Source organism: Simochromis diagramma, unplaced genomic scaffold (assembly GCF_900408965.1).
Source record: "Simochromis diagramma unplaced genomic scaffold, fSimDia1.1 OVJJ01000545.1, whole genome shotgun sequence".
In the NCBI taxonomy this organism is placed as follows: Eukaryota; Metazoa; Chordata; class Actinopteri; order Cichliformes; family Cichlidae; genus Simochromis; species Simochromis diagramma.
In genome coordinates this window covers 7878087-7905852 of record NW_024387371.1, presented here as the reverse complement: position 1 = coordinate 7905852, position 27766 = coordinate 7878087, and the positions used below count along the sequence as shown (strand labels likewise).

Sequence of the window (27766 nt, the reverse complement as noted above, 5' to 3'; positions counted from 1 at the left end):
CTGGTGATGGCTAACCAACCGTACATAGTGGTGGTAGGCAAGCAGAGAAAGATGGCCGTAGTGATAGATGTAGCGATACCAGATGACAGCAACATCAGAAAGAAGGGAAACGAGAAGCTGGAGAAGATGTGGAGGGTGAAAGTAACAGTGGTCCCAGTGGTAATCGGAGCGCGGGAACAACATCCGAGATCTCTGTTCTAGGAACAGCTAAGATACTGCGCAGGACCCTCAAGCTCCCAGGCCTCCGGTAGGACCCGAGAGCTTGATGGATAAAAGACTGCCTGCAGGGACAAGAGGGGAATTTATATATGTCAGCAGGTGCAAGCTGAAGGCTTTCCTGTGGCCCTAAGAGTCCCTGAACCGAAACCTCATCTAAAATCTGTGCATAGCCTCAAAAGCATGCAAGACAGATGAAGACAGACGAAGAGTCTCATCAGCAAGAATGTGACAAGCCACCACAAAGGAGAACTGAAAAACCCAACTGCTACAAAAAGCATGTACATTTACATAGGTGCCATAACATCTGTCACATGTGCTGTGTGACTGGCATTCAGGTTGACTGAATGCCAGTCTTTGGACGTTTGGACGTCATCCTGTGCTCGCGGAGTCTGCATCCAAGTAGCCTACTCAAGGTCATTTTATAGGGCTGTGGCAGCGGTCTCGCTGCTCCTCCTCTCCCAAAGGAGCAGATACCAGTCCTGCTGCTGGGTTGATGGCCTTCTATGGCCCATCTCCCATTATCTCTCCCAGACTCTTGAGGCTTTGGAAGCCTGTTGCCTCCACTAAAAAAAAGTATCCATAACTCGAAATTTTGACTTAGCGCTGCCAATCAGTAATCTACGTGAATTATGTCATTTCCTTGTTACCTGGAAGCTAAAGCCCTCAGCTACAAATGTTACAACTAACCTACCAGGTCATGAATGCACAAATTGCTGAGTATTTTCAGCATGGCTTCACAAATGATGAAATCCTTCTGTTATTACCTGAATCACATGGTGGAAAATAACTTGAAATTTCCATATGAGGCTGTTCTGCAAGACATAGCAAACTTTGCATGATCTTATAAAAGTCTACTGGCTACGATATGACAAAGACACAGACAAAAAGGTAAAACTAGAGAAACATGAGTGAGGTGGGACAAGATGAGAGCAATGGTACGTGGAGAGCACTTGCAAAACTATCACTTGTTGGATGTTGTTTTATTGTTGCTTCTTCGGTGCACATATGTGTCTGTGTCGGTTCTCAGTCATCCAATCATCCATCTTGATTGTTTGCAAAAAGACAGCTTCCAGTTATTGTTGTTTATCAAGTTTTCCCTTAGTTTTTTTGAGAAGCCTAGAATAAATAGACTTTCTCAAATTAAAGTTGACCCCTGGTATTCGCAGGGGTTAGGGACTAAAACCGTGAACACGTGAGACCTGTCTAAAAATGCTAGAAACTGCCTATTTTAACAGGTCAAACAGAAGATATACCTTAAGGTATCATCCTAAAAACACTTTGCAAATGCCAGCCAATAGGGTTGAAGTAGCATTGTGCCTATTTCAGCTTCCCAAAGCTGCATTTTCTTTCCCGGAAGCTTTGTGTTCGGAATTTCCACATAATTTTTTAAGAACAAAACCCAAACATTTTATTGCTATTTTATTGTGTTTACATTAATATATTAATATTTGAAAATTAGTAAATAATGATTTTTATCATTCAAAAATGTATTTAGTCATGAACATACTAAATATATTTTTGCCCCAGCAGAATGACTAACCAACAGGATTATGTCCACATCCGAAGGAATGTAATGAATGCTGCAGCCGTCAGAGGATATTGTATACCTTTGGTTTTACTCTCGTCCATCAAAAAAGCCACCAGAGCAGCTTTGGACCCCGACAGGCTTATTTTGGATCGCAAAGATCAACTTGCCACAACTTGCCAATGTCCGTCATAGATGTCTCATCCAAGCGGATGTTGAACAATACGAGCCCCGGAGTCATGCCTTCCCAGCCACTGCTGACAGTCACCGTGACTCATGTTTCCACTTACTCACATACACAGGTGGGTCATAAAAAAATGCTTCCCAGGTAGATGCTTTACATTAAGGCAATGGCTGATTTTCCTAACCCTCTGTGCATTTCAGCTCTGTTACCTGTTTAGTCACATTCATGGCAGAACTTCTACCCACAGAGGCCGTTTATCTGTGCATCATACAAATCAGCAGAAATACAAACATGTATTTGAATGACAAATGCACAGGTGATGAGGGGGTGGCGATATTTATCCATCATGGGTAATCTCCCTTTGATTAAGTGTGATCTCTGTGGTTTTTCTTAAGTATTACATTCAACATCCTGAACATATCACTGATGAAAATGATGAGGAAAAAAGGCATAAAAAAAATAGAGAGTGCCAAGCCCGATTGTGTTCTGTGTACTTAATGACATCATGAGGCGCCAAAGTAAGAGTAACTACGCATTTGTTACTGGACAGTGACAGAACTCAGTTTCAGCATTCAGAAATACAAATAGATGGAATTTAAAGAGAAAACATCAGCCTATCGAGATGTAATATGATGCAAACAGACACGTAAAAAACATAAAGTTAAAATAACAACAAAGACAAAAGAGAAAACGACCCCACAGAGATGCAATGTGACCACAAAGAGACACAAAGATACTAAAAGGAGCTACAAAGAGACAGAAAGTTATTACAGACAAAGCGACACCAGTCGCTTCTGTGTTTTTACAAACATGTAAGTGTCAGTGAGAGCAAAGGTTCAGAGAGCGTTTAAACTCTGCCGACATAAGTTTGATTTTACTGAACAAGCTATAGGGTGTGCAAGCCTGTACCTGGAAAAAAAAGATGTTAGATGTCCTAAAAATGTGGGAAATAACCATTTTTTTCATCCCTCAAACACTTTAGGTCAAAGGGGGATCACATCTTCATATATATATACACACAGGGAACAAAACAAAGGTTTGGACATGAGAAAATTTATTAAGATTGGAACATGCACTCCACAGATACTTTATTATGAACACATTGCTGGTGCCGGGCTGGATGCCCTTCTTCACAGCACAGATTCAAGGTGGTGAATCCTCAGAGATTCTGGTCCGTGTTGACGTGACGGCATCACACAGTTGCTGTAGATTTGTCGGCTGCACATCCACGAAGGGAATCTCACGTTCCACCACATCCCAAAGGCGCTGCGCTAGTTTGAGATCTGGTGACTGTGGAGGCCATTGGAGTGCAGAGAACTGGTTCAAGAAACCAGTTTTTCAGATGATTTGAGCTTTGTGACGCTGTGTGCTGGACGCACCCATCAGAAGATGGGTACAGTGTGGTCATAAAGGGACTGACACTGTGAGCAATAATACTCAGGCATGCTGCTGCATTTAAATTATGCTCATTTATTTCTGAGGGGCCCAAAGCATGCCAAGAAAATATCCCCACTAATCTGAACCACAGTTGTGCTGTGTGTGGGTTATCTTGTCTGGGCCTCCGTATCTGTGTAAAATGTAGGGCAGCTCACATCTATAATGTGGGCATACTGTGGGTACGCCACGGGCCCTCACTGTGGGCCTCTCTCTGTTTAGTGTGGGCTGTCCACACTAAACAGATTTCACACCTGTACTGGGCCATAGTGGGGTCTGTTCATACCCCGAGTGGGCATTTTGCAGGGTTTTCACCCAGAATTATCGCTCACTGTATATTTCTCAGATTATTCTCAGGTAACTCTACACATGATTAATTAGATCAGCAGTTTCTGAACCACTCAGCCCATCTAGCACCAACAATCATGTCAGGTTAAGAGTCACTGAGATTACTTCTCTATTCTGATAGGAGGTTTAATCTTGAAATACGAGTTGTTGCCATGTGATTGGCTGATTAGATAATTACATGGTGTACCTAACAAAGCAACGAGTGAGTCCTTATGAAGGAGAAAGGCTGTTAAAAGAGAGAGCAGGAGCTTAAAATCTCTTCCCAAAGGTCCCAAACCACAACGCCTACCTCAGTATCACCTCTGAGGTTTACACATGCTTCCCCTGGGTCATCTCACCTTTCTTGTAGAGACCCCACCCCTACCATACTGCCAACAGTGCCTCAAAAGGAAAGCTCATCCTGTTGCAACACCTCGGGCCCTCCGGTGAGTGTTGTTCAGGAGACGAGTTATAACAGGCAGCGTTATCTGTGGTCTTATTGGAAATAATTTCCCCTTGTGGGACTAATAAAGGTATATCAAATCAATTCAAACAAAATACAAAGGAAATGATGCAAGTTCCATCAAGGATGGAGTTTGTCTCGGCAATAATGAAAATAATCTTGAAATAATATCTGACGACCGTTTCCGCTGAAATCGCATGAACTGTTTCAGGAATTACAGCCATTCTGTGCTCTCACTGCATTCAGGATCGTTTTTTCCCCAATGCCTGACAAAGATGTTCTTACTGGGTTGAGATCAGGTTACTCGCTTGGCTGTGTAAGACTATCCCATTTCTCTGGAAATTCACAGTCATTACAGATTGTGAAAAAGTAAAAACAAAACAAAACAATGAAAACGTAATTTTTACCCTCCTAAATTAAAGCCCTGCAGGTACCAATAGTTGCGATTCAGTGGCCTGAAGATAAATAACAATGTAAAGTTGGGGAGTTTACTATAAAATGCAGTTGCGTGTAGGTTTTGCTGAAGCACATTAAACAGAGGCTCTGAGGTCACACATGTCATTTCCTGCATATTTTTGTGCATCAACTTCTACCTTCATTAGCATCCAGGTGTAAGTTGTGGAGGCAGCAGTCTAAGCCGAGATACCAAACCTGCCTCTCCTCAGCCACTTCCTCCAGCTCTTCTTGGGGGACATCAGGCCATCCCCAAGAGGCACGAGCCCCCCAGTGTGTCCTGGTCTACCCAGGGGTCTCCTCCCAGGTGGACATGCCTGAAACAGCTCACCTTGTAGGTGCCCGTGAAGGCATCGCGGTCAGATGTAGCGGGCCTACTTTGAGCTCATTTCCAACACTTTTACCCACGATCTTCTTCGGTCATTAATCACAGCTCGTGGCCATCGGTCAAGCAGTAAATCAACAGCTTCGCTTTCATGCTCAGCTCTTGGTGCAGCATCCACATTATGAGACCTTCCACTCTTTGGCTACGATTCTGAGCGGAGCTGCCGACAGAGAGCTTCCCCGAGTAGCAACTGAACAGAATGCTGGTAAGCAAAGCAGCGAGGCTCTGCAGATCTTCTGTGCTGCTTTCAAATAATATTTCCCAGTATTTCTCAGCTGAATCAGCATATTTACAGGCATGATTCACCCTCCCGTCCTCCTTGGTGCTTGTTTGTACTGAGAACCCTCACGAACGGAATGTGGACAACTCTGTGCAAATTCGAGCACGTCGCACACGTCTGTGTTTTAGAAATGAACTTTAGTGCATCGCGTACATCTCGAGTAAGAAAACTTGGTGAGGCACAGATCAGATGCAGAACAGGAAAAAACACCAGCCTTATAATACCAATGCAAATACTCCGAATGTGCTATTGAGCAATGCAGTCAACCTAAACAATAAAAGGTGTTATTAAGGAGTGTGACAAAGTGGGTGAGAAGACCATTTGTCTACATTCTTAGTTAACATTCTTGTTTTGATTTAACCATATTTCACATGTAATCTGCAATAGGCAAACATCTACTATCCCAGGTTTGTTTATGTTCTGCACTTTTACAGATTATATAATATAACATCTTGGTTTAAATCAATTCCTACAAGTTTGTTAAGTTAACATGTTATTTATTTCAACTGTTAATTTGTATTGTTTAGAACTTGCCTACCTGTCTTGCAGAAGCAAAAGGAGGAAATGTAGTTTTACTTCCTGCTTTATACCTTCTGGGTTCATCTGAGGTCACAGGAAGAGACCAAGTGCAGAAGGGGAAGAATTCTTATAATTTAATAAAGCTGATTTTAGAGGGTTTATAAAGGAATAGATTTATTGTTGTGATATGTATTGATTACACCACAGAGTTTGTTGCCAGTCAAGAGGAGTAGTAGAGGATTGAATATAATCATGTTCATCTTACCTACCTACTGAATGGAATAGTCCAGAGGAGAAATTGTTTGGTTAAGTGGACTATTTAAGCAGACGAACTCAGGTGTTTCGGGAAAAAGGTTCAGGTCAGTGTAGCTGTGTGCAGTTTGACCTTAATTTCTGTTGATGTAAGTTCAGTTATGTTTATTTGAATTGAGTTAATTATAGAGTTGAGTTTCTTATTTGTTTCTTTGTAAATATTGTTTGGGCCACAAAATGGTGAATAAATCACTTGCTACACTGGACAGCATCAGTCTCCTGCACTTCTTTGACTGCTTAAGTTGAGTCCTACCACAAGGAGCTTTCAGCATCTCTTTGCATGATACAAAATGAGCAGCAGGAAAGTGACTAAGCATGTCGCTCTCTCTGGAGGCTGAAATAAAATAGAGAAGCAAATGAGACAAAAACATACAGCTTGACCACCAACAGTTTTAATTCCTCTGACGTAAACGAACGACACTCATGGGAAACATCTTACAAAACTTCCTCATGCACCAGTTACAAAAGTACAAAGTGAAACAAGACTCCCTCTTTCTTTCACAACACAGCTTTGGTTATTTTCAGGTTAGACGGCCATTATTTTCCCTTATAATGTTTTCCAGCACATCACAACAAAGACAGTCATGAGGTGCGAACACATGAGAGCAAGTGCTGTTTCGTACACGGAGCAGCTTGGAAACCATATGACTTACTTTAAATGTTAAGACACTCTGGAATGTTACAGCTGGGCTGTCATATCAGAGCTTTCTGTCCAATTATGGCCTTTTTATGAATTTCAGATAGTGTGAAAAAACAAATGTGTCAGATGATGAAAATCAGACGGTTTAAAAACCTCTGTCAGCTCCGTCTTTCCTCACATCTATACAGGCAGAAACGCGGGCACAACAGACCCATTTACGTCCGGGTCGATGTAAATGGGTCTTCTTTAACACCACTGATGTCAACAATCCATTTACAGCACAAAACACAAACCGTTTCATTGTAGTTGTTGCTTCATATTCATCTGTGCCTCACAGCCTGTTGCACCAGCTGTGTTCAGATTTGCACATTTCCTGCCATTTCTTTTAGCGATTTTGCAATTAGTCATGGTAACGAGAAAGCACACCCTGTATCACTTAAGTTTTAAATATCAGGAGATAAAAGTCATTTGCTCCTTATCGGGTCCTAAAATTTGATGAATCCAACTCTGATAAACTACAATACACGACGTTGTGACAATGAGTCGTTGTTTCTTTCACCGAAAATAAACCCTGAGGCAGAAGCCGCGTGTGAAACACTAGATGCACCCTCACTGCTTCCACGGGAAGTAAGCTGTTGAGCAGCCTGGTACTGAGAGTCAGATGCACTCGATTAACTGATCATCTGCAAGTGTGCAAACTTTGGCAGTTTGCTGGTCTGTTAACACAATACCAAGGAGGAAAGACATCAGCAGTGACCTGGGTTGTGAGGTCAGACTCTGCCTGTGCTGGTTTCCTCTTATTTGTGTGTTTATATGTGCAAAAGCCACAACCAATAGAGCGTTCGCTCTCACAGCGTCATACAAAGGATCGTCCTGAGAATCAGGACAGAGCGGGGGGAAAAGGCATTATTCCCGTTTAATCTGGAATAATCTACAGAAAGAGCTGACATTGTCAGAAATGTGACTGTTTTTAATGTAGCTCTTAATGATCTGCTGTTGCTCACTTGTCTGTGTGGAATATTGTATTTGTTTTTTACTTCTTATGTGTCGTAGTTGTTGTAACCTTTGTGCAGGTCTCTCTTGGAAATTTTCATTCTCACTTTTCACAATTTGAAGTCCACAAATTCTACATATAAAGATTTGGTCTTGTTTTACAGCCACAGAAAGGAGATTCAATCAAAGTCCAGACCTCAACCGGACGGAGGTGTTGCAGTGGGACATAAAGGTGGTTCTGCAAGCTGCTGAATCACGACGTCTTTAGGATTTCACACACTGCTTCTGCTTTTTGGCTTCGATTTAGTTAAATAATGTCACGATGTAATGTGCCCTGTGTGGTTGTTCATCTGTGGCTGTTTAAATCCTTTTAATGTGATTTTTATGACGTCCTCACACGTAAACCCTTTGAATTGACAGAAGGTGCATTATTTATTATTTTGTAGCAAATTATTTCGATATTTAATCCGTTATTGTTGAGCCAATAACTATTTTTAGCCAACTGTTACATATAGTTGATCATTAGCGAAATGTAATATTTAGGCCCTTGGAATCACTGTCATATTTAAACAATCAACTCTTGTGTTTGACAATTTATCATTAAAAAAAACGTGTAGAGGTGTTAATGAAGGCGACTAGAGCGTTCCCCCCAGTCTCTGAAGACTTTTGTAACATGGAGAGCAAATAAATGGTAACTGAACGTCTAGATATGGGCACCGCAACCTCCATCGAGAGGTCCGGCTTCAATTCATGGAACATGACCGCTCCAGGTGAGGGGAGCCTTGCAGACAGCTAGCAGGTAGGTCGGTCTGTGTGGGGGCCAGAGAAGTCGCGCCTGTATAGAAAACAGAAACTGTCTTTGTGTAGGAGGCTGTAAACGTATTTATTTCTGCTGTGCATGTGGACAATTTAACCTGCGAGTCTGGATACTGACAGAAACTGATCCGAGGAACCACAGATCTTAATGTCTGTGTAGGTTCTCAGTCATCCAGATCACGGTAGTCTGAGGAGCTTGGACTTCTTTAAGTTTCCTGAAGATGTTTCACCTCTCATCCAAGAAGCTTGTTCAGTCTTCCAAGCTCCTCAGACCACAGCTCGTAATACTGATGGACTGGCTTCATTTTCCAGCCCTGGAGGTTGCTGCTTGGTAATAATAGAGAGTAAAAAAAACAAACAAAAACAAAAATGAGATGACATTTTGCATATATTTTGGAATAAATAACAATAAAAAAAAAAAAAACAGGAGTGTTTTTGTTAGGTGAGCTACAAATGCTTGTGTAGCAAACCAACCAGTAACAGTGCAGCAAATAAAGGCGAACAGCTGCAACATATCAGTTTATACCAAATTACCGCTTGAACTGATGCTGTTGCTATATTTATGGAGTTGAAGTATTAAATATTTATGTTATGATAAATAATAAGCTTACAAAATAAAACAGACGTGATTCCAACTGCAGTCGAATGCAAGTTTTTGCGCAAGTCTTTAAAACCTGACATTCTTGCGTCGCTTCAAATTGAAAGAGTTGTGTTTTGGCCCGGGGCGATCGGCCCTAACACACAGTGCGCTGCATGAACGGGGCATTTTGTAAGCGCAGCCGCTGAGTGCAGGACAGACACCAGCAGCTGTAACTCACACAGAACAAACGGGGTCAAGAGATGCCAAAACTGTCCTGACTGTAAAGCCAGGTCAGAGGTCAGCAAAGCTGCAGCACATCCAGTAAATCACCAGGGTAACGTGCTCTGTTTTAGAATGGACCGGCCCGGACCAGCTCAGATAAAAAGTGATAATCCATTAAAGAGTTTGTGCTCCAAGAGGCAAACGCTGAAATCAGCGCGTGGGAACGTTTCTGTGAATATATGGAAATCAGGTGCCGTCGCCAAAAGCAAGTCACCCGTGTTCGTGCATAGTTTGGAGAATTCCACGTGGCTTTTCTACACCGTCTGAGCTGCACGCCATAGTTTTTAAAGGACACAACCGCACTGCGAGGGCCTCCAGTAACATCGACAGTTTCCTGGAGTTTAAGAGACATTTGTGAAATCTTTGGTTGTGGATTCAGAACTGTGCTCCTACAGCTTCCTGTACAAAATCATTTTACTTCCTTCTTCTAAACTGTCAAACTGTTGCGGGGTGATTAGGGTTCAGTTTAGGCACGTAACAACGAGGATCACCAATCAGTGCTGCTAAAGTGCCCATATTATGTTTTTTAGGCTGTAAAAACCAAAGTTATTCTCTCCCCACGATGGATTTAAAACACCTTTTCATTAGTCAGTTATCTACATGGGGGTTAGTTGACCTCGGCCTCACCTAAAGACATGAACTAAGGTGGTGTAATGTGCATCTTGCATTAAAGGTTGATGGTAAAGGAAGGCGTGTTTGCTGGTGGGAAACAGCAAATCTAAAAGGAGTTTTGATTAACAATTAGCGTCAGCTTAGCTACCTGCCTGAAACCGAGTGTCCAGAGCCGCCTGTGGCTTCTCTGAACTTTAGCATGAGCATCGAGAACTGCAGCAGCAGAACTCTGCATACAGCTTTTGCTGTGACCAGCACATGCCAAACAGAACATTATCCATCCACACACACGTAAAACAAACCAGCATGTGAGGCTTAATATGCATGTGACTGAGTCAGCTGGCAAGTGTCTAATGCGTTTACCAAAAAGGCAGCTGATTCCTGCTGCAACTTTTCACTTTGCTTTCATGTGTGACTCATCCTTCCCTCGTATCTCCACCACAAGGTGACGTGTGCAAAGTTATCATGAACTGGAACGTCATAACGGTGATAATAATGGGATATTTGCAGCCTTGAAATGATCTAGAGTGATCCTTTAATAAAGCGGCACCACAGCGGGCCTCGCTGCCTCTGCAAAAACTGTGCCGCGTGATTTCTAGTATAATAAAGGGGTAGTGACTGGTGTATAATGAATCCCTCGCCAAGTAACCGAGAACCAGAAAGCATTCAAAATGAGCAATGTCCTTTAAAAGAAAGTTGTAAAAAAAGGATCCCACACTTCAAAGAAAATAGATTTAGATAAGAAAAATGTCATAAAACCCATAAAGCTAAAAATGTGTTCAGATTAAAGTCTATCCCATTTGGTCAACAATAAATATACATCAAAAGGGTCGTGAGTATAAACCAATGACTGGAGTCGAGATCTTCAAAGCGTAGCGACTACAGCGCTTTAGTGTTTGTATATAAACTCAGACCTACAGCAGATAGAGCGTACCAGTGTGCAAAAGTGGAGACACATGGAGCCGGGACAGAGCTGCCGGCTGCTGTCTCGGCTCAGATTCTGATCCGGAACATGCCCTGACTCAGCTGAAGGCGGAACAGTCGACAATTGGCGATGCGCAAGTTGGCACAGGCCGTTTTGGAAAGGTCGCTGGGTAACATCTGCTTGGTGCGATGCCACGTCCCGGTGGTGCGCCTGAACTCCCGGATGTAGTCAAAGTTTGTGCCTGCAACCAAAGGAGGCGAGAGGGTAACAGGATCAAATACTGAACATCCTGAAAGCCCAGCAGAGCTGTATTTAATGTTTTCACCGACCTGTGTCCAGGTCCCCCACCACGTAGATACTGGCTCCAATGGGCACGGCGCCGTAGACGAAGGAGGAGCTGGTCTGGATGCACAGGTTCTGGTCATCCAGGAACATCCACCTGCAGCAGAACATGTTTCTTTTCTTTTAATAATGCAATCGTAAGATTAGCCACACGTACAAACTGTAAGGTCAGCTCTGCTCATCTGTGCAACGATGTGCTGCAAGTTTAAAAAGTGAGGTTCAAATGGAGCGCTATCGTCCAAATACACACAAAATAAAAGCTTCAACAAGACTTTCAGCTGTCACTGGAGAAAGCATGATGCCAAAAATAAAAGAAATCAATTTAGACTTGAGGAAAATAATTGTTGATGCTCACAAAGAAGGAAATGGATATATAAAGTTATCGCAGCGTTTCCTGGACAGGAATAGACTGCAAGAAAAACAGAAGAGACGCCTTCAAACCAGAACGAAGTGCGCTGAAGACAACCTGGAGAACGATTAAGCACGATTATGAGATGAACCTAGAGCCAAAGGGAGAGGCCAAAGAAAAAAAAGAACACTGTCCCCATAGTGAAACACGGTAGTGGGAGTATTATGCTGTGGGGATGCTTCAGTGGAAGTGGGGATTTCATCAAGGTGGACCCATGACGGAAGGAAAGACGTGAAGATTTTGAAAGAAAACTGGGTCTGGGTCATTGTTTTGTCTTCTGACTCAACAAGGGAACGTTATTGACTCACACAAAGACCCGATCAGAAATCTGTGGGGTCAGCAGAACTAGGGCTGGGCCATATCATACCGTTCACGGTAACACCGCTATAATGTTGGGCAACGATTAGAAAATGAAATATGGCGATAGAATATGGGTAAAACGCGCAAGTGCCTTTGTTTTCATATGCACATGGCGGAGAATGAGAAGGGCGAAAGCGGATCGTTGAATGAAACCACGAACCAGAATTCTGTGAAATCTTTTCAGTTCTGTGTGCAAATTCAATAACGGAAGCATTCAAAATAAAACTGTTAAAAATTCCTTGCCCTGTTTAACAGCATTTGGGAAAGCGCTGAAATATGACAGCACTTTATTGCGCCAGCACAGTTTACGTCACTGTGGCTGCGTCTGTGGTTTTAACGTTTAACGACTCACCTCCTCATCTCGTCATGGTAGAACTCAGACTTGCAGGTCGTCATTTGTCTTTGCTCGGGGTTGTCGTTCTCTTGGCTTCTGACTCCACCGAACACGTAAAGCTCCTGACCGACGCCGCACGCCACCGAGCCAAACCTGAGCAGCAAAGACATTTTGAGGGTTGACAGTAAAGCGGGCTCCTCGCTATGCAATGAGTTTAACAATTCATTTAAAGATAATAAGTAACGAGTAAATTAGGGTCATACGGGAGAGATCTCTTCCCTTAAATGGGAGTTTTTCCTTCCCACTCTCGCCAAGTGCCGGCTCAGAGCGTCATCTTATTGCTGGTCTTTCCCTTACAAACGTAAAGCGCTGATATTTCACTATATAAATAAAACTGAATTGATCTGAATTGAATAATTAACGCTATAAAAAGGATGCATGTGACCACGTACACCCCGTGAAGCCTCGAGGACCTCTGTTCAAGAATACAGAAACACTGCTTCTCTCCACAACTCGAGGATTTATGGTCATCTGTTTTTAACTACAGAACTTATTCAGTGGTTAACTTTACTGACGTTCTGAGGAAGGTGGGAGACCAATGTGGTTTCAGCGCAGTGACACTGGGTTCGTGCCATCGCTGCCTTTTGGAGCATTTTTAATGAGACAAATAACCTGGCTTGCCTCGAGCAGCTTGCTATCATTAAGTGACAGCTTATTACTCGACCCTCACTCAACTTTGGGATGAATAAATATTTATGTCATTTTGTCTTACATAGAATCATTTCTGGAACCAAATGGTGGCAGGTAAAAGTTTGAGGATCCAAAATCCGTAAACTCATGGGTCATATTGCAGAGGCCCGGTCCAGCTCTTGAAATACATTTATTTAATTTATTCCTTTGCCTTTCAGCATTTTTTAGTTGAATTTCAGTACAATGCCACGGCTGTGAGAGGGTTGGATCCTCAGCAGATTCTGAACATACTGTGGGCAAAAGCGCAGTTGCAGCAGCGGTGCTTAAAAAGTACAGAAAAACCAATAAGGAAATTCTGCAGACGCCCACAGAGAAGAAAAAAACCCCCCTCATAACAGCGCATAATGAAACCAAAACCTGTGGATGGATGAAATCCACATGAGTAGCACAGACGGGTCTAGCATGCTTGGTGTGGATTCAGCAATACGAAAGAGAAGGTGTGACACAACTAACGCACAATAAAAACCACAGTGTTGAATGTTCTGACTGCACCGTATGACTCAACAGCTACACTTGCTGAGCAAGTCAGTGAAGCTGTGATGTTAGATAAAGTTAGTCAAACTGAAAATAAAACTTCCAGATTGGGGAGAATGACAGTGACTTACAGAGCTATGTTTCATTTCCTGTTGTGCAACATAAACTAGTCCAAATTAAAGCAACAACACTGAAGTTAAATGTTAAGTGTTGCACAGCAAGTGTGCATGCAGTGAGAGAACCCCCCCCCCCCCCCAAAACAAGCTGACTGCAAAGAAAAACGTCAGGACTGTGAGGAAACACCGACTTTAACGTTTTAAGATCACAGACAGCAGAGGCTGTGCTTACCTTCTCTCCTTCAGAGGACACAGCCCCGTCCACTGCTGGGTTTTGGGGTCAAAGCATTCAACAGAGTCAAACAGCTTCCCGTAGGAGCCCCCACCGATGGCGTAGACCTTCTTATTCATGGAGGCGTAGCAGCCGACCTGAAGGAGAAGACGGAGACGATCGTACAAATCAGACGAGGTCAAAGCGTCGTCCAGCCGTCGAGCTAACCAAATATTTCTGTCACTGATTTTATGTTGTTGTTGTTTTTAACATTTCAGAACAATGAGAGCTGTTCTGCTGAAGTTACTGCTGAAGACGGGGTCATAACAGACCACCAACATCCAGTCATTAATCTAAGGAGAATCGAAGGAGATCTTTGTGTTGAACCCATGTATGGATACAGCTGCCAAACCAAATCCCAAACACACACTTTAAAAATATAAATAAATTTGTCCAGAATCGCTGCGTGACATAACTGCAGGTCATCTTTTATATACAGTTTATAGACAAATCCTTTTACTCAGAGTTTTACATTCAGTCATCAAAGTGACATCCATCAGTTTGAGTCGAATTCCAGCTTGAGCAATAAATCATTGGCGTACACAAGTGACGCCAACCGTAGTTCCAAGCGCTCTGGGTTTTACAGCATTCCCAACTGGAATACGGGTCAAATTCCAGCCTATTCCAAAAATAGCTAAACACCGAGTCCAATACACATAGATAGGGGCATTGTACTGGGAATTCTAGTGCTGACGCTACTGGAAACATTCACAACCCATCCAAGCTAAATCGGAGACTGTCATCATCTGTTCTCTTTTTCTGGTCCTTCCTTCAAATTTAACAAGAAGCTGACCTCATGCAGCTCTCTGATTGGTGGTTTCAGACTCTCGTGTAAGATGACAAATTGCTGACGTTGTCACCCATCATTAACACTCAGCAGCCAGTTAGCTTCCGGTTCTGCAGAACAGATGAGCTCAGATGGAAAAGCTGTAGAAATGCTAAAAAAGTAACTACTGATAACAAAGACCCAACTCACTAAAGATATCGATTCGATCTGTCGCACCACTTCAGCAAACCCACATTTAGACATTTTTTCCACCAAGTGGTCTACAATTATTTCATGGTGTTATTTTGATCGTTTTAATGGCGGGATGACACGCAGCAAAAATCCACAGTAGAACCTGAGCCTGGCAGTTACATGGGCAGCACCTTAGACCCTTATTTGTTTCTGTATTTACTTTATTCCTTTGCTTGCACAACATTTAGTATTTGTCCTGCTTCTATTTATGCAATTTCTGCACTTTTAACATTTTCTTTTTGGGCATTTCTGTCATGTTAATTTTATGTTTAATTAATTGTTCAACACTTACGTCAACATTTATTTATTTTAATGTCTGTTTTTATTTTATTTGATACCATTTAGATATTTTATATATCTAAAGGCATTTTTCAGGGTTATAGTTAGGTTGTGGTTAGGTTTAGGCATTTGTTTTATATGGTTAGGGTAAGGGTCTAGGGAAAGCATTATGTCAATTAGATGATATGAATACCCGAGGTGGAGGTAGGTAGGTGTGTGTGTGTGTGTGTGTGTGTGTGTGTGTGTGTGTGTGTGTGTGTGTGTGTGTGTGTGTGTGTGTGTGTGTGTGTGTGTGTGTGTGTATATATAGGTGAGGGGGTTACCTTGCGGATCATGGTCATACTGGTCTGCATTTTCCAGGTATTGAAGTAGGGGTCGAACACCTCGACGGTGATCAGCCCCAGCTCTTCACTCTCTCCACCAAGAACATAGATCAGACCATCCAGCTCCACCACACCGAAGTTCTGACGAGCCTGAGAACGTCAGCGGATGTTAATATAATCAACCACCACCGCCAGCAACATCCTCCAAGCTCAGCTGTGCGCTCAGCCACAAACAAACACCCTCCTGGGGTCTCTGGGTGTTCCCACGTCTGAGTTCCAAGTTCAGATGTTTCATAAGTGCAAAGCACAACTGGGCACAGCTGGGCGATCTGTGGCCCGGTTTGTTTGCAAAGGGGGACTTGAGCTTAAATCAGATACGCTATTAGAGCATACCAAAGCCACGAAGAGTACCGCTGGTGACGTCAGTTTTTCACACAGCTGTTTGTCTGTGTCAACACAAACGCAGCAGTGGGATCAGACCCCATGACTGGCTTGAAGTGTATTATTTATTATATTGTTTTCAGACTGTGTGCAGTGCTCCTGTGCCAAATTCATCTCGGTGCAGCAGCTTTAATAAGCTGATGATCTGCTGGTGGAGCTCTGTCGGGGCCCTTCCCCTAACTTCACCTTCCAGCATGTTTCCGCCAGCTACTTCATATCAGGAACTTACTAATGACAGCAAACTTTTATTAGTGAATGACATCACTTTTCTGGAGAACGATCGTGCGCTCTGTGTATCATCTGCCTTTAACCCTTCAGCTGTCAGGGAATTTTTGCAGCACTGCTGACACCTGATGGCCATGAAGTCAAATATAAAACAATATGGCAGCAACATGTCTGCTCTACGTCTGGTATATACTGAATATTTATGTAGCCAAGCAGCACGAATGATGGTTTTCATACATGTTTAGTGTCTATCTGACAGAAAAGCACTGAGCAGAAGGACAGAGTGTATCATATGACATTTGCAAAACACTGCATTCTGCTGTTTTTAATACAGCATCCCTATTTTGCACTTTTTCTGCACACTCACACAGGAGTTTACTTCTGCCATTTATCTGTTTATGGGTTTCCATGAGTAACTGTTTCAGAAACGTGATCCTACCTGTAGCATTGGGGGAATCGGGCTCCAGGTGTTGGAGTCGGGGTCATATTTCTCTCCACTGGCCAGGACTGCGTTGTGTTCATCTGTTCCACCCACCACGAACAGAAACCCCCCTGACCAACAGAGACAGCCTTGCTAATGACACACCTGCTAATGTCTTTTACTGAACACAAAGCGTTTTGTTACAGACATGTAGGTGCGGTGGACTGCACTGACCGGCAGCAACCAACCCATGGCCGAGGCGGGCGACGCTCATTGGCTCCAACTCTATCCAAGCCTGCCTGTTGGCGTCATACAGAGGACACATGCAGCGCGACGCAGCTGTCGGCTTCCTGGTTCTGCACAGAGTGAACGCATCAGATCAGACAAAAGGTTTTCCCGTCACTCTGTTCAGACAGGATGTGAGTCGGCCTTCCCGGTACTTTTACTGAAGACCAAGTGCACACAGGAGACCGAGAACAGGCTGCCTGCCTGTTCAGACCGACTGTTCAGACTGCATATTTTTAAATGGTAAATGAACTAATACTTGTAGAGCGCTTATCTACTCTACTGGAGTACTCAAAGCGCTCTATACAACATGCCACATTCACCCAATCACACCCATTCTCACAAGCACTCTCTCTACACTTAGTGCTTTCTAAGTACATTCACACACATTCATACCCCGATGGATGCATCAGAGAGCAACTTGGCAACTTTAGTATCTTGCAGACTGGAGGAGGGATCGAACCACCAACCTTCCGATCAGTAGATGACCTGCTCTACTTCCTGAGCTACAGTCAAAGTATGACTTCTCTGCAAACAATTGATTGTGTTGCATAAGTTCAATTCAATTCAATTTTATTTATATAGCGCCAAATCACAACAAAAGTCGCCTCAAGGCGCTTCACAGGTACAGAGAAAAACCCAACAATCATATGACCCCCTATGAGCAAGCACTTTGGTGACAGTGGGAAGGAAAAACTCCCTTTTAACAGGAAGAAACCTCCGGCAGAACCAGGCTCAGGGAGGGGCGGGGCCATCTGCTGCGACTGGTTGGGGTGAGAGAAGGAAGACAGGATAAAAGACATGCTGTGGAAGAGAGACAGAGGTTAATAACAGATATGATTCAATGCAGAGAGGTCTGTTAACACATAGTGAGTGAGAAAGGTGACTGGAAAGGAAAAACTCAATGCATCATGGGAATCCCCCGGCAGCCTACGTCTATTGCAGCATAACTAAGGGAGGATTCAGGGTCACCTGGTCCAGCCCTAACTATATGCTTTAGCAAAAAGGAAAGTTTGAAGCCTGATCTTAAAAGTAGGCCAACAAAGTGAAAACTACAAAACAATATAGCTTTTAAATGGGTGCTTAGGACAAAGCCTTTAGAAATCAACTAACGAGAACACACTAGATCTTCTTGTTTTGAAGCCAGAAAGATCTGTTGCAGAGTAATTGTAGCTCCAGTACTAGAAAAAAAAAAGAATTGCCTGAAAATCATTTGCTTCTCCCTGTACAAGTTACAGTAATCTGTATTTACTTTCATTAAATCTCTGACAGTTTTCAGGGAACCAGACAAAAAGTAAGTATTTATATCTACTTATATAAATACAAGTAGATATAAATCTCCCTAAACCTCACGCTGGATTTGGGAAGGTTTTACATCAGATCACCTTCCTGACACAACCCCAAAGGGACGTGTGTCAGATGCAGATGGAATCGAACCATCAACCATTTGAATGTGCTAACCAGTACACTATAGAGCCACACACAAAATATTAAGGAGGAGTTAACCCTGCAAAGCCTGAACCATGAAATAACTGCCAGAAAAGTCTTTTTGAAGCTGGAGTGTTTATTTCACCTTCAACGCCATCGCACTCATCACACCCCGGACACAACCTGTTCCAACTCCTTCCCTCTAGTAGGCGCTGCATGCAAAATCAAGCAGACATCTGTACAGTTTTTATTCCCACATTCACTCTGATCAACGCTCACGCAGAGTCTGTACTCATACAGCCATCATATCAATCACTGCAGTAGCACTGATGTCGTACAGATCAGGGTTTTTTAGGAAAAAAGAAAAAAAGTCACAATAAAATTGTCTTATCAGATTTATTAGCTTCCTTAAGTATCTGAGCTTTTATGTAATTAAATAAAAAGACTGCATCAACCCACCGCACCGCCACCATGACCTGAACTAATCTCAGCTGAGATGGTTTGGTTACAGGACAGAGTGAAGCACACTGTGAGATTTCAGAGGCATTCAAAGTTCAAAGGTGATAACTGAATCTCAAAGTCTACGTTATCTGCTTTGTTTCCATGCTGCGTCAGTCGTGATAACATCTGAAGGACACAGCACACAAACAAGCTTCTGCTGCAGCGCTCAGCTCAGTTTTACTGCTTCAATCTTTTTTTCCCTCCGTCAGCTGTTTTTTTTTTTTCCTTCCAACAAGTGCTGATATACCTCCCACCCCCACCTTTCCTTTCTTCGCTCAGTAGACACAGGTTGTAGCTGTGAAATGGTCATCCATTCATTCTGACTGTGTCGGAATTTTGTCCCAGGCTATCTTTGTTGAACACTGTGACGCATGGAACCAACATTTCATAGTCACAGGCAAAAATACTGTCATGGTTATTTCACGTGAGTCATTCTTCCAGAATGGCACAAAATTACACAATTTACACTCGAGTTAAGGCCGGTTAGTTAAGGTTACTTCAGTTTTGATGTCATCAGCCGACACTGAAGAATACAGTACAATAAATAAAGCATATAAATGGTAATGTATTTGCAGCCAAAATAACTGTATGAAATAAACTTCTGTTTCTTTGCATGAAGCCCAAACAGAACAAAACAAAGTTGGCGAGTGCGACTTACTTGCGATCCTCACCTCCAGCGATGACGATACACTCAGAATACCCTCTGGGTTTGAAGGCAGCGAGCATAGCCTCCCCCTGCAGCTGACCCTGTGTCAGCACCGGCTGACAGTACTCTCTGATCACCTCCCTCATCAGAGGCTCCCCCATGGCCTGATGGGATACAACAGTAGCACACAGCGAGGTTAGCTCAAAACTTATATTGCATTTGTATGTTTACAGCAGACTGAGTAAGCCACAGCTTTCCCACATAAAGGTGGTAATCAGCAGTTCCTCCCACACTGGGATGTCACTAAAAGCTTTTCAGGAGAGTTTTCATGGTGAATGACTGCGTGTGAGGATCACTGGCTCACACACAGCTAAACTGTCCATGTCTGCAGGTGGAGGAGATGTACCAGGTGAGGCTGAAGGAGACAAAGTGTGTGTGTTTTAGCCACTACACACACAGCACTCATCAGTATACTCAGTTATCAATGCTCAGTGTTGTTAATGTTGAAAACAGGAGCCACTTTGTTCTGAAATTCTCTGCTGCCATTTGATGTTTTCTCAGATTTAAAACCATGGTTCATTTGTCAGTTAGCCTTGCTGACACGGGGAGAAAGAGACTCATTGTATTCACACTTAATGTTGAAGAAAGGCAGCCTCAGCCTGCATTTCAGCTGTTACAGCCTTTAACCTGAGCTGTGACGCTGTCATTATAGCCAAACGATAAGCTGGGATCAGAATCCTAGCTCATAAAATCGAATATACTTCCTGCTTCTTGTTAAAGTTTTCATGACATACATTTACATTGACACAACAGTTTTCAGTGTAACATTCACATCCAAACACGGTCTCCCTGTGCCTGCCAGTAGCAGCTGGTAAGAAGTATTTAGACTGTTTACCTGCTCTCTCAGGTAGCTCAGATCCAAACCCTGCAGCCACACGGCAGACATCACTTCCTTCATGCGTACCTGCAAATTCAGATGGAATAACAGTTTGTTTGTTTTTATTCAGTTTGAGCCAGCCCTTCACAGTTTTATATGCATAAAAAAGAAAAGTGTTTATAGTTATGTAGTTTAGAATTTAATAGGAAAAACCACTCATCAGTATTTTGTTGATATGAAACTAAAGTTAGACAATGAGACTTGCCTCTGAATGCTGCAGGTATCTCTGCAAAAAAAAGAGAACATTTTCCAGTGCTACCCACCCTGCGATCATCCGGGTCGTGTGCGAACCACCGCACCACGGCCTCCAGCACATGCTTCTCGTTGCCCACATTCAGCTTCTCCATGGACAGCACCTCGCAGAGCCGGTCCGGTGGCAGCTCCCTGAACTCCTCAGTCAGCGCCACGTCACGGAAGTGCGTCTGCAGGAACTCTGTGGCGACGTAGTGCACGTGGTAGAGGCAATAGTGCAGAGAGAAGAGGCGGATACCGATGCAGTTCTCTGCAGTGATGCAGCTCTCCAAGAACTTGCAGCACATTGACTTGAGGTCGGTCATGAGGAGAAGGTCGGATGCCTGCACCATGTCCTGGATGGTCTCTTCTCTCAAGGTGATCTGTGTGTGAGGTACATATGAACAGTCAGTGAAAGCCACACGCTATTAGGATATCAGCAGGTCACTCTGCTTTTTAAAGCATCCCCACTCACTTCACCGCTGAAGATGTAGTCCAGGATTTGTTTCATGATGGCCATAGAGACCCCCTGCAGCTCGATTCTGTAAGTAGACCCATCTTCCTTTGGAGGGTTGTAGTTCAGCTTGGTCCTAACAGGAAGTAAAGCAAGAATCATCTGAGCTATAGCACTGCTACTAAATAAAATTGGACACGCCCTTGTTGTCCCTGGCTGGTGTTTACAAACAGTTCGATCTGTGCTGTGACTGACTGACCTGATGTAGGGGCTGGCAGCAGCCAGGATATTTTTCTGGACAGGAAGCTCCTCTCCGTCCACCACCAGCAGCGCATCGTGGAAACTTTGCTCCTGCCAAAAGGTGCGAAGGACTCTCAGGAGTCTCTGGGAATGTTGTGGATCCGAAACCTTCGAACCGGGCTCATTGGAGGCAGTGTCGGGCATGTCTAGGCTTGCGACAGCCCGAGGACGCACAGCACACTCCTGCCAACATAGTGCCAAACTGAGCTTCTTCAAACAGTACCACCTAATGTTGTCGAACATACGATGACAGTAATGCACAGTTTACGGCACTAAGTAAAAGAAAAGTGGTCCATTCTTAAAATCGAGTTTCAAAAGTCTCAACATAAACTCTTCATTGCGAAACTTTTTTTTTTTTTTTAAATAAAGGACTTCTCTGGAGTGGCTAGTCCTCTGCCAGTACAGCGAGTGTAAACGGGCCGCGTTAGCAAAACCCAAACGTAGCAAACATATCATGCTTTCAGTGAATCAATTTAATGCCGAATATTACGGAAACACCCGAGGACCCATGGGACCCAATGATTTACATTTATATATGTTAGCGATCTTGATTGTATCGAGTCTAAACTTGAACTGATATTCCTAAATGAGGTTTGGCCAGTAAATGCTAGCATAGCACCAAAACAACCGACATGTCGATAAAGATTTCCTCGATAAAGATTTCCCGTGATAAAGGAAGGACAACGCCGCCATTAACGTTTTTTTAAGTAACATCGTTACATGATTTTAGCAAATTGTTTTTGTAAATGAAAACTGTGGAGCTATGTTTACATGGGGTTCCGACATGGACTGTTTACAGTGCATGCAAAACCTGAGGTGTCATCCTTTCCTTTTACTGATTACAAATTTAAGTATCTCACCTTAAGACTGAAAAATGCACTTTTCTCTTCTGGGCACAGGGCGTACCTACACTACATGAATTACTCATCCACCCTCTCTGATCACTCAGGACGAAAATTTTGGAAGTAGACGTCAAGGCATGTGTTGTGCAACATTCAAATCTTGGGAAAATGTGGTAAATATGACATCCATCTCGAATGGACGTGACGATAATGGAGAACGTACAACGGAGAACATATCTATTTATATTTCAAGCCACTATGTTTTGAAACCTTTCATAATAAAGAAGAAACCACCTCGGTTGCTTTAAACAGATAAAAAAAAAAGTTAACACAGCCGCTTGCAATGTATTTTGGCGACACCACCTGAACGGAGCATCAGGGCGGAACGCGTGCAGTTTAAAATGTGTGCAGCAACAGAACAGCTGTGAATCAAACAACCGATATAAATATGTACATTTGGTTTCTAAAGACAAAAAAACATGTTACATTTCATTATGTATTTTATTTTAGTTTTCGCAATGTCTTTTATTTTTTCTGACTTTCGTAATGGACGTTGATTGGTCGGTTTAGAATTTACGACCACACCCATTCCCTTATTGTCACGTGTTTCCACACAATAACTACGAGTTTGAAGCACAAAAAATTTCAGTTTGTGTAAAACGGCCGGCTAGTTTTAATGCTCGAAGGCGACTGGAACCAGGAGGGTAATGCTGGAAATTCTTTGCAGCTATTGGATTCATGCCTGAAAGCATAACGGCGGATGTCGTAAAACGTGGCTCATGGTCGAAAAAAAAAAACTATCCCCGATAGAATGATGTCAGTCAAAGTTTCTATACATATTAAAAGGCATAAACTCGCTATTTTACCCGAGTATTTGGCTTCGACGGTTTAATATAATTTAATATGACTAATATGACTAATGATTAATATATATAATTCATCTTCTTGTTATCGTTCGAAATAAAAATAAAACGATTAACTTTTGCGCTTTTATGTTGAAGGAGCTGTTGTTCTCTGTCGGTAACTTGACTGTCGCCGCCATGACTGCAGACACGCGCAGAGCGGAAGTGCACAGAGGTTACAACGCTGATCAAATATTTAAGCTAAGCGAGTGTCCAGCTAACGTGGCTAAAATATAAATGGCGACACTGCGAGAGACGAGTGGACTTCACCAAGTCCCTGCTAAAGTTGTCACTACAGTGAGGATGTGGTGGGAGTGTTCTTCTGACTGAGTCTCGTAACTGTTCTGCGGTACGGTTTAAAACTCCGGACATGCCTCGGCTTCCGCGGAACAGACTGTCTCCATGGATAGAGCGGCTCATCTTGCGCTACGGCAGCCAGGAGGAGGAGCAGGAGGAGGTGGGCAGCAGGTTGAAGGCTCATGTCATCGGTGTGGGTCAGATGTCCCAGTCCCAGGCGGGGAACACCGAGGGCCCCACCGGGTTGCTCTTCCTGTCTGATGGGGTACTCCAGATCCCAGCCGTCCTCACGGCGTCAGCCTGGGAGCATCTGCAGGAGCAGGAGGACCGTGAGTGCTTCAGCAGCCTACTCAACAGCACGGTTTGCATCCAGGACTACCGGCTGCAGTTCCACATGGCCTCAGAACAGACTAAATGCAGGTTCTTCTTATCAGTCGGAGAACTAGCTACAACCGCAGCAGGTCCAGTTAAAGACAACACTCCCTGCTGCACCACCCTGTCCTCTGTCAGGATGAAGATCTGTAAAACGTGGAGAGCTCTGCTGGGTCAGGAGGACTCTCAGAAGAGCCAGTGTGAATTTGACCTATCCGAGCTGCTGGGAGAGTGGCAGCACGACTGTCTGCAGGCTGTGCTGGAGGACGTCAGGGAGAAGCTGACAAGGGGACGCGCCGCGAGCCTGCAGCCCTCCACCTCCACCTGTCACTCCACGCAGACCTGCTCTAGCACACGCTGGGATGTGGACAGGATCAGATATAAGGGAGAGAAGTGTTTCAGTGTCCCTGTGAAATATCTCCTTATCCCAGAAGAAGACTCTCAGCAGGTCCAGACTCTAAAAAATGCTGAAAGCAGCACAGAGAGGATGGAGGAGGAGAATATACTGCAAGTCTGCAACCCTCCAGAGACCACGCAGCCCTCTGTTGATGATGCACACTGGCAGATAGTTCAGCCAGCAGCTGTACAAGGAGTTTGTGCATCCAGTGACAGCTCATCTCTTCCAATGGAGGACAGCCTGCTCCACGAGGATGTGATCACAGGTGGGACTGACGAGCCTTTGTCCAACCCGTGGAACATATTTCCTCCTCCTTGTATCTCCTCATCTTCCTCTGATGCATCTCCAGAAGCTACACCAAGCATCTCGCCGCACCCCGCCTCTGCTGCAGAATCCAAACCTGATCCCGCCACCAGCACGCAGCTTCCTGTCCACCTGGTGGAGTCCAGCTACTTCCCACCCTACCAGAAACAGCTGACTGCCCTCCCCACCACTGCCACTTCCTCTTGTTCAGCTTCAGGCTCCATGATTGCTCCAGAAATGGAAAATCATCGCACCTGGACAGCACAGCAGAGCCTCCCACCTGTGGACCAAGAAGGGGAGGAGACAACTTTGACAAGACACGGAAAAGTTAAGAGAAAGCAAAGCGAGTCCACACCAGAAGCCCTCGACACCTCCACCTTGGCGGAGGACAAGGAGGCGGAGCTGAGCAGCAGTCCTCCATCGTGGCTCTTCGACACTCCGGTAGGAGGCTCCAGTGCCGAAGACGGCAGCAGTCCTAAACAGGCTTCAGGGAGTGTCCCGAGAAAAATTCCAAAGGTTCATCGCGACGGCAGGCCGTTCTCTTACTCGTACCGCGTGTGTGGACAGAATCTGCAGGACTTCAGTCGCTTCAGAATGACTGAATCTCTGCTGCACTGGGCTGTGAAGTATCTCGTGACTCCAAAGCAAACAGACAATCCTGCAAACGTAGCATGAGCGGGCCTAATTTACCTCTCGTCTGTCTTTAGTTCTGTTCTGGTATTGCTTCAGTTTGTCGGTTATGATGGTGTCCTCAGGCCGCTCTGATGGCCATTTCTGTTTGGGATGGTTTGGTTTATCAAACGAAGGTCCACATCAGCTGATGAGGGAATTTACAGCTGTTATTTATTTAGCTTTTATGAAGATTTCCTCATTTTCCAAGAACAAAATAAAAACAAAGTGCTGGTGTTTCAGTCAGAGCTTCCTAATTTAATGGGAAACTGATCTGATTTTGGTTTTTTTGAGCATATAAGACATCACCTTGGCTTGTAGGAAGTTAAAACTTAATTTGATTTATTTTTTTCCTGATATTTTGTATAAAAATTTGCAAACAGAAGAGGTTTGCATTTCACAAAAGCACATGACAGCAACGCCAAAGACACCGCACCGAAAATGTTTTGCACACACGGTCGATGTTTGTTTAACAATTTTTGGTGAGCTCTACACAAATATCAATGTTAAATCATCAATAAATACAATTACTGACCGAAATAAAGCCAAACGGCAGTTTTCTTTACACCTGAGCAGGAACGCCGTGCTTACACCGATGCACAAACTCGTCACACACTGTGAAACCATGCTTCTGTTTCATGCTGTGTGACGCTGTCACGGGTTAAAAATGAATATTTTCTCAGCCTCTAGATGCTAAAATGTCCAAATAAAACACGTTTGAAGTCTCTCTTCAATCATTTGCTGTTAAATGTTCTGTAAGTGCAGAGGTTGTGGCTTTGCTCTCTTTTGTGATTTCAGACCTTTCCTGTCTGTGATTAATGGAAATGTCACACGCTGCAATATTCAGCTGACATTAGTTTGATGTCAGAAGTCCTCAGCAGCTGTTTGATTATCCATGAAAGCAAAAATGTAAAATATTTGATTGTTCCACATTTTGATAAATGAATATTTGTGACAGTTGAGTAAAAATCTGCATTTTAAACTCTCCCCCCCCCCCAGTTTTCTGTTTTTCAGACAAAATTGATAAAAGAAAAATAAAACTTGGCAGATGAATGAAAAGGATGTTTGTAGTTTTCTCCATAGAACCGCCTCATGTCTCTGAGCATCGTTGGAGCTGTGCTTTTGTGTTTTTTCATTGTTCAGTGTGGAGATGATTAGAGCAGTATTAACAGTAGAAGCTCGGTTAGCAGCTTTATTGTCTCACCTGCAGTAGAATTCTTGGACCCAAACCTCAGTCAAAGTCATCATATTTGTAGAAAACAAAAAACTAGTAAAGCTGCATTAGTAGATATTTTTCTTTCTTTTAAACTTGGCAGCTTTTCAGTATCGATCCAGGCTCTCATGCAGCCATATTTCACATTCTTCATCAGTATGAAGGCTCATAAGCCTGAAAATCAGACTCAGGGTTTATTTCTGATCAAATATTCTGATTTCCTGGTTAAAGGTAAAAGAGTTGTTCTTTATTCGTCCAGGAGGTGTCGCTGAAGACCGTGCTTGTCAAAGTCGAGCTGATGCAGCGGTTCAGTAATGCGCACTTCAAAGCAAAAAATGTGAAGTGAACTAATCAAAACCTCACAAAGTGATGCTGGTAGGCAGAGGAGGGAGTTCACATTTCTCTCAGTCGAGACTAAACCTGAGTTTTTGCAGAGCTGTGCCTCCTATACGTGAGTATTTACTGTCACTAAAAGAAAAGGCAAAGAAGAAAACAATGTTGCCATTGTATGGAAGTTTAGGAACTGAACAGTTTATGATAATAAGGAAATGAGAACAACCAATAAATAAATAACATACACAACTAAGTAAGTAAGCACCACAATTCAGCAGCTTGTAGAACCACCTTTGACAGTAATAAACTGAAGCAATCATTTTTTGCACGACCACAGCTCACATCATCGTGGAGGAATTTTGGTCCACTGTTCTTTACCTCCTGGCTTCAGCCATCTGAAGGTCCACCACAGCATCTCAGTCAGGCTGAGGTCTGGACTCTGGGCCCTTACAGCAGGTCGATTCTTCTGGTCTAAGCTTTAGCTGTGGGACAGACGGGCTCACATCAGCCTCTAGAATACTTTGGCATACAGAGGAGTTTGTGGTTGACTCAGTGACATCAAGGTGCCCAAATCATCAGCTCGCCACCACCGTGCTGACAGTCGGTATATGTTTGTGCTGATAAGCTGTGTTTGACTTTCTCCAAACATCGCACTGTGCATGAGGACCAACTCGGCAGGAAACAGTAGAGGTTAGTTTTGTTCATTTTAACAGGTGCCAAATAAATCAGATGATGGGATGTTTCAACAGGATACAGACCCAGGGGCACAAGAAGTCAAGGAGCCCTGGTACAGAGAAAACTGAAAAGAGATGTGCACAAAAAGCCTCAAAATGACCAAAGTGAGGAGAAATATTAACAGAAGCTGATGCACCAATGAGTGTAAACAGAGTAAAAATGATCAGAAAAAGGTGCAATGTGACCCCGAAGAGACTGAAATGATGAAA

The 27766-nt window shown here is 43.5% G+C and overlaps 2 protein-coding genes and 1 long non-coding RNA gene across 3 annotated transcripts; 2 read left to right on the top strand and 1 right to left on the bottom strand.

Moving 5' to 3' along the window:
* Positions 1 to 153: 153 nt before the first annotated feature.
* Positions 154 to 7635, top strand: LOC120719111. Its single transcript, XR_005692622.1, has 2 exons — positions 154 to 2046; positions 4755 to 7635. It is a non-coding gene; the product is annotated as an uncharacterized LOC120719111 (long non-coding RNA).
* Positions 6474 to 22536, bottom strand: gan (gigaxonin). The gene is made up of 13 exons (XM_040008030.1): positions 22355 to 22536; positions 21454 to 21677; positions 21216 to 21330; positions 20773 to 21123; positions 20468 to 20536; positions 19585 to 19736; positions 16947 to 17068; positions 16731 to 16843; positions 15626 to 15775; positions 13967 to 14103; positions 12413 to 12547; positions 11279 to 11388; positions 6474 to 11190 (listed from the first exon to the last, which is right to left on the bottom strand). The coding sequence occupies exons 2-13, from the start codon at positions 21636 to 21638 to the stop codon at positions 11018 to 11020; spliced, it is 1812 nt and encodes a 603-aa protein (XP_039863964.1). The 5' UTR covers positions 21639 to 21677; positions 22355 to 22536; the 3' UTR covers positions 6474 to 11017.
* Positions 22537 to 22983: 447 nt separating this feature from the next.
* On the top strand, positions 22984 to 26619 carry acd (ACD shelterin complex subunit and telomerase recruitment factor). Its single transcript, XM_040008031.1, has 2 exons — positions 22984 to 23040; positions 23338 to 26619. Exon 2 carries the CDS (start codon positions 23609 to 23611, stop codon positions 25280 to 25282), a length of 1674 nt encoding a protein of 557 aa, XP_039863965.1. The 5' UTR covers positions 22984 to 23040; positions 23338 to 23608; the 3' UTR covers positions 25283 to 26619.
* The last annotated feature ends 1147 nt before the right edge of the window (positions 26620 to 27766 follow it).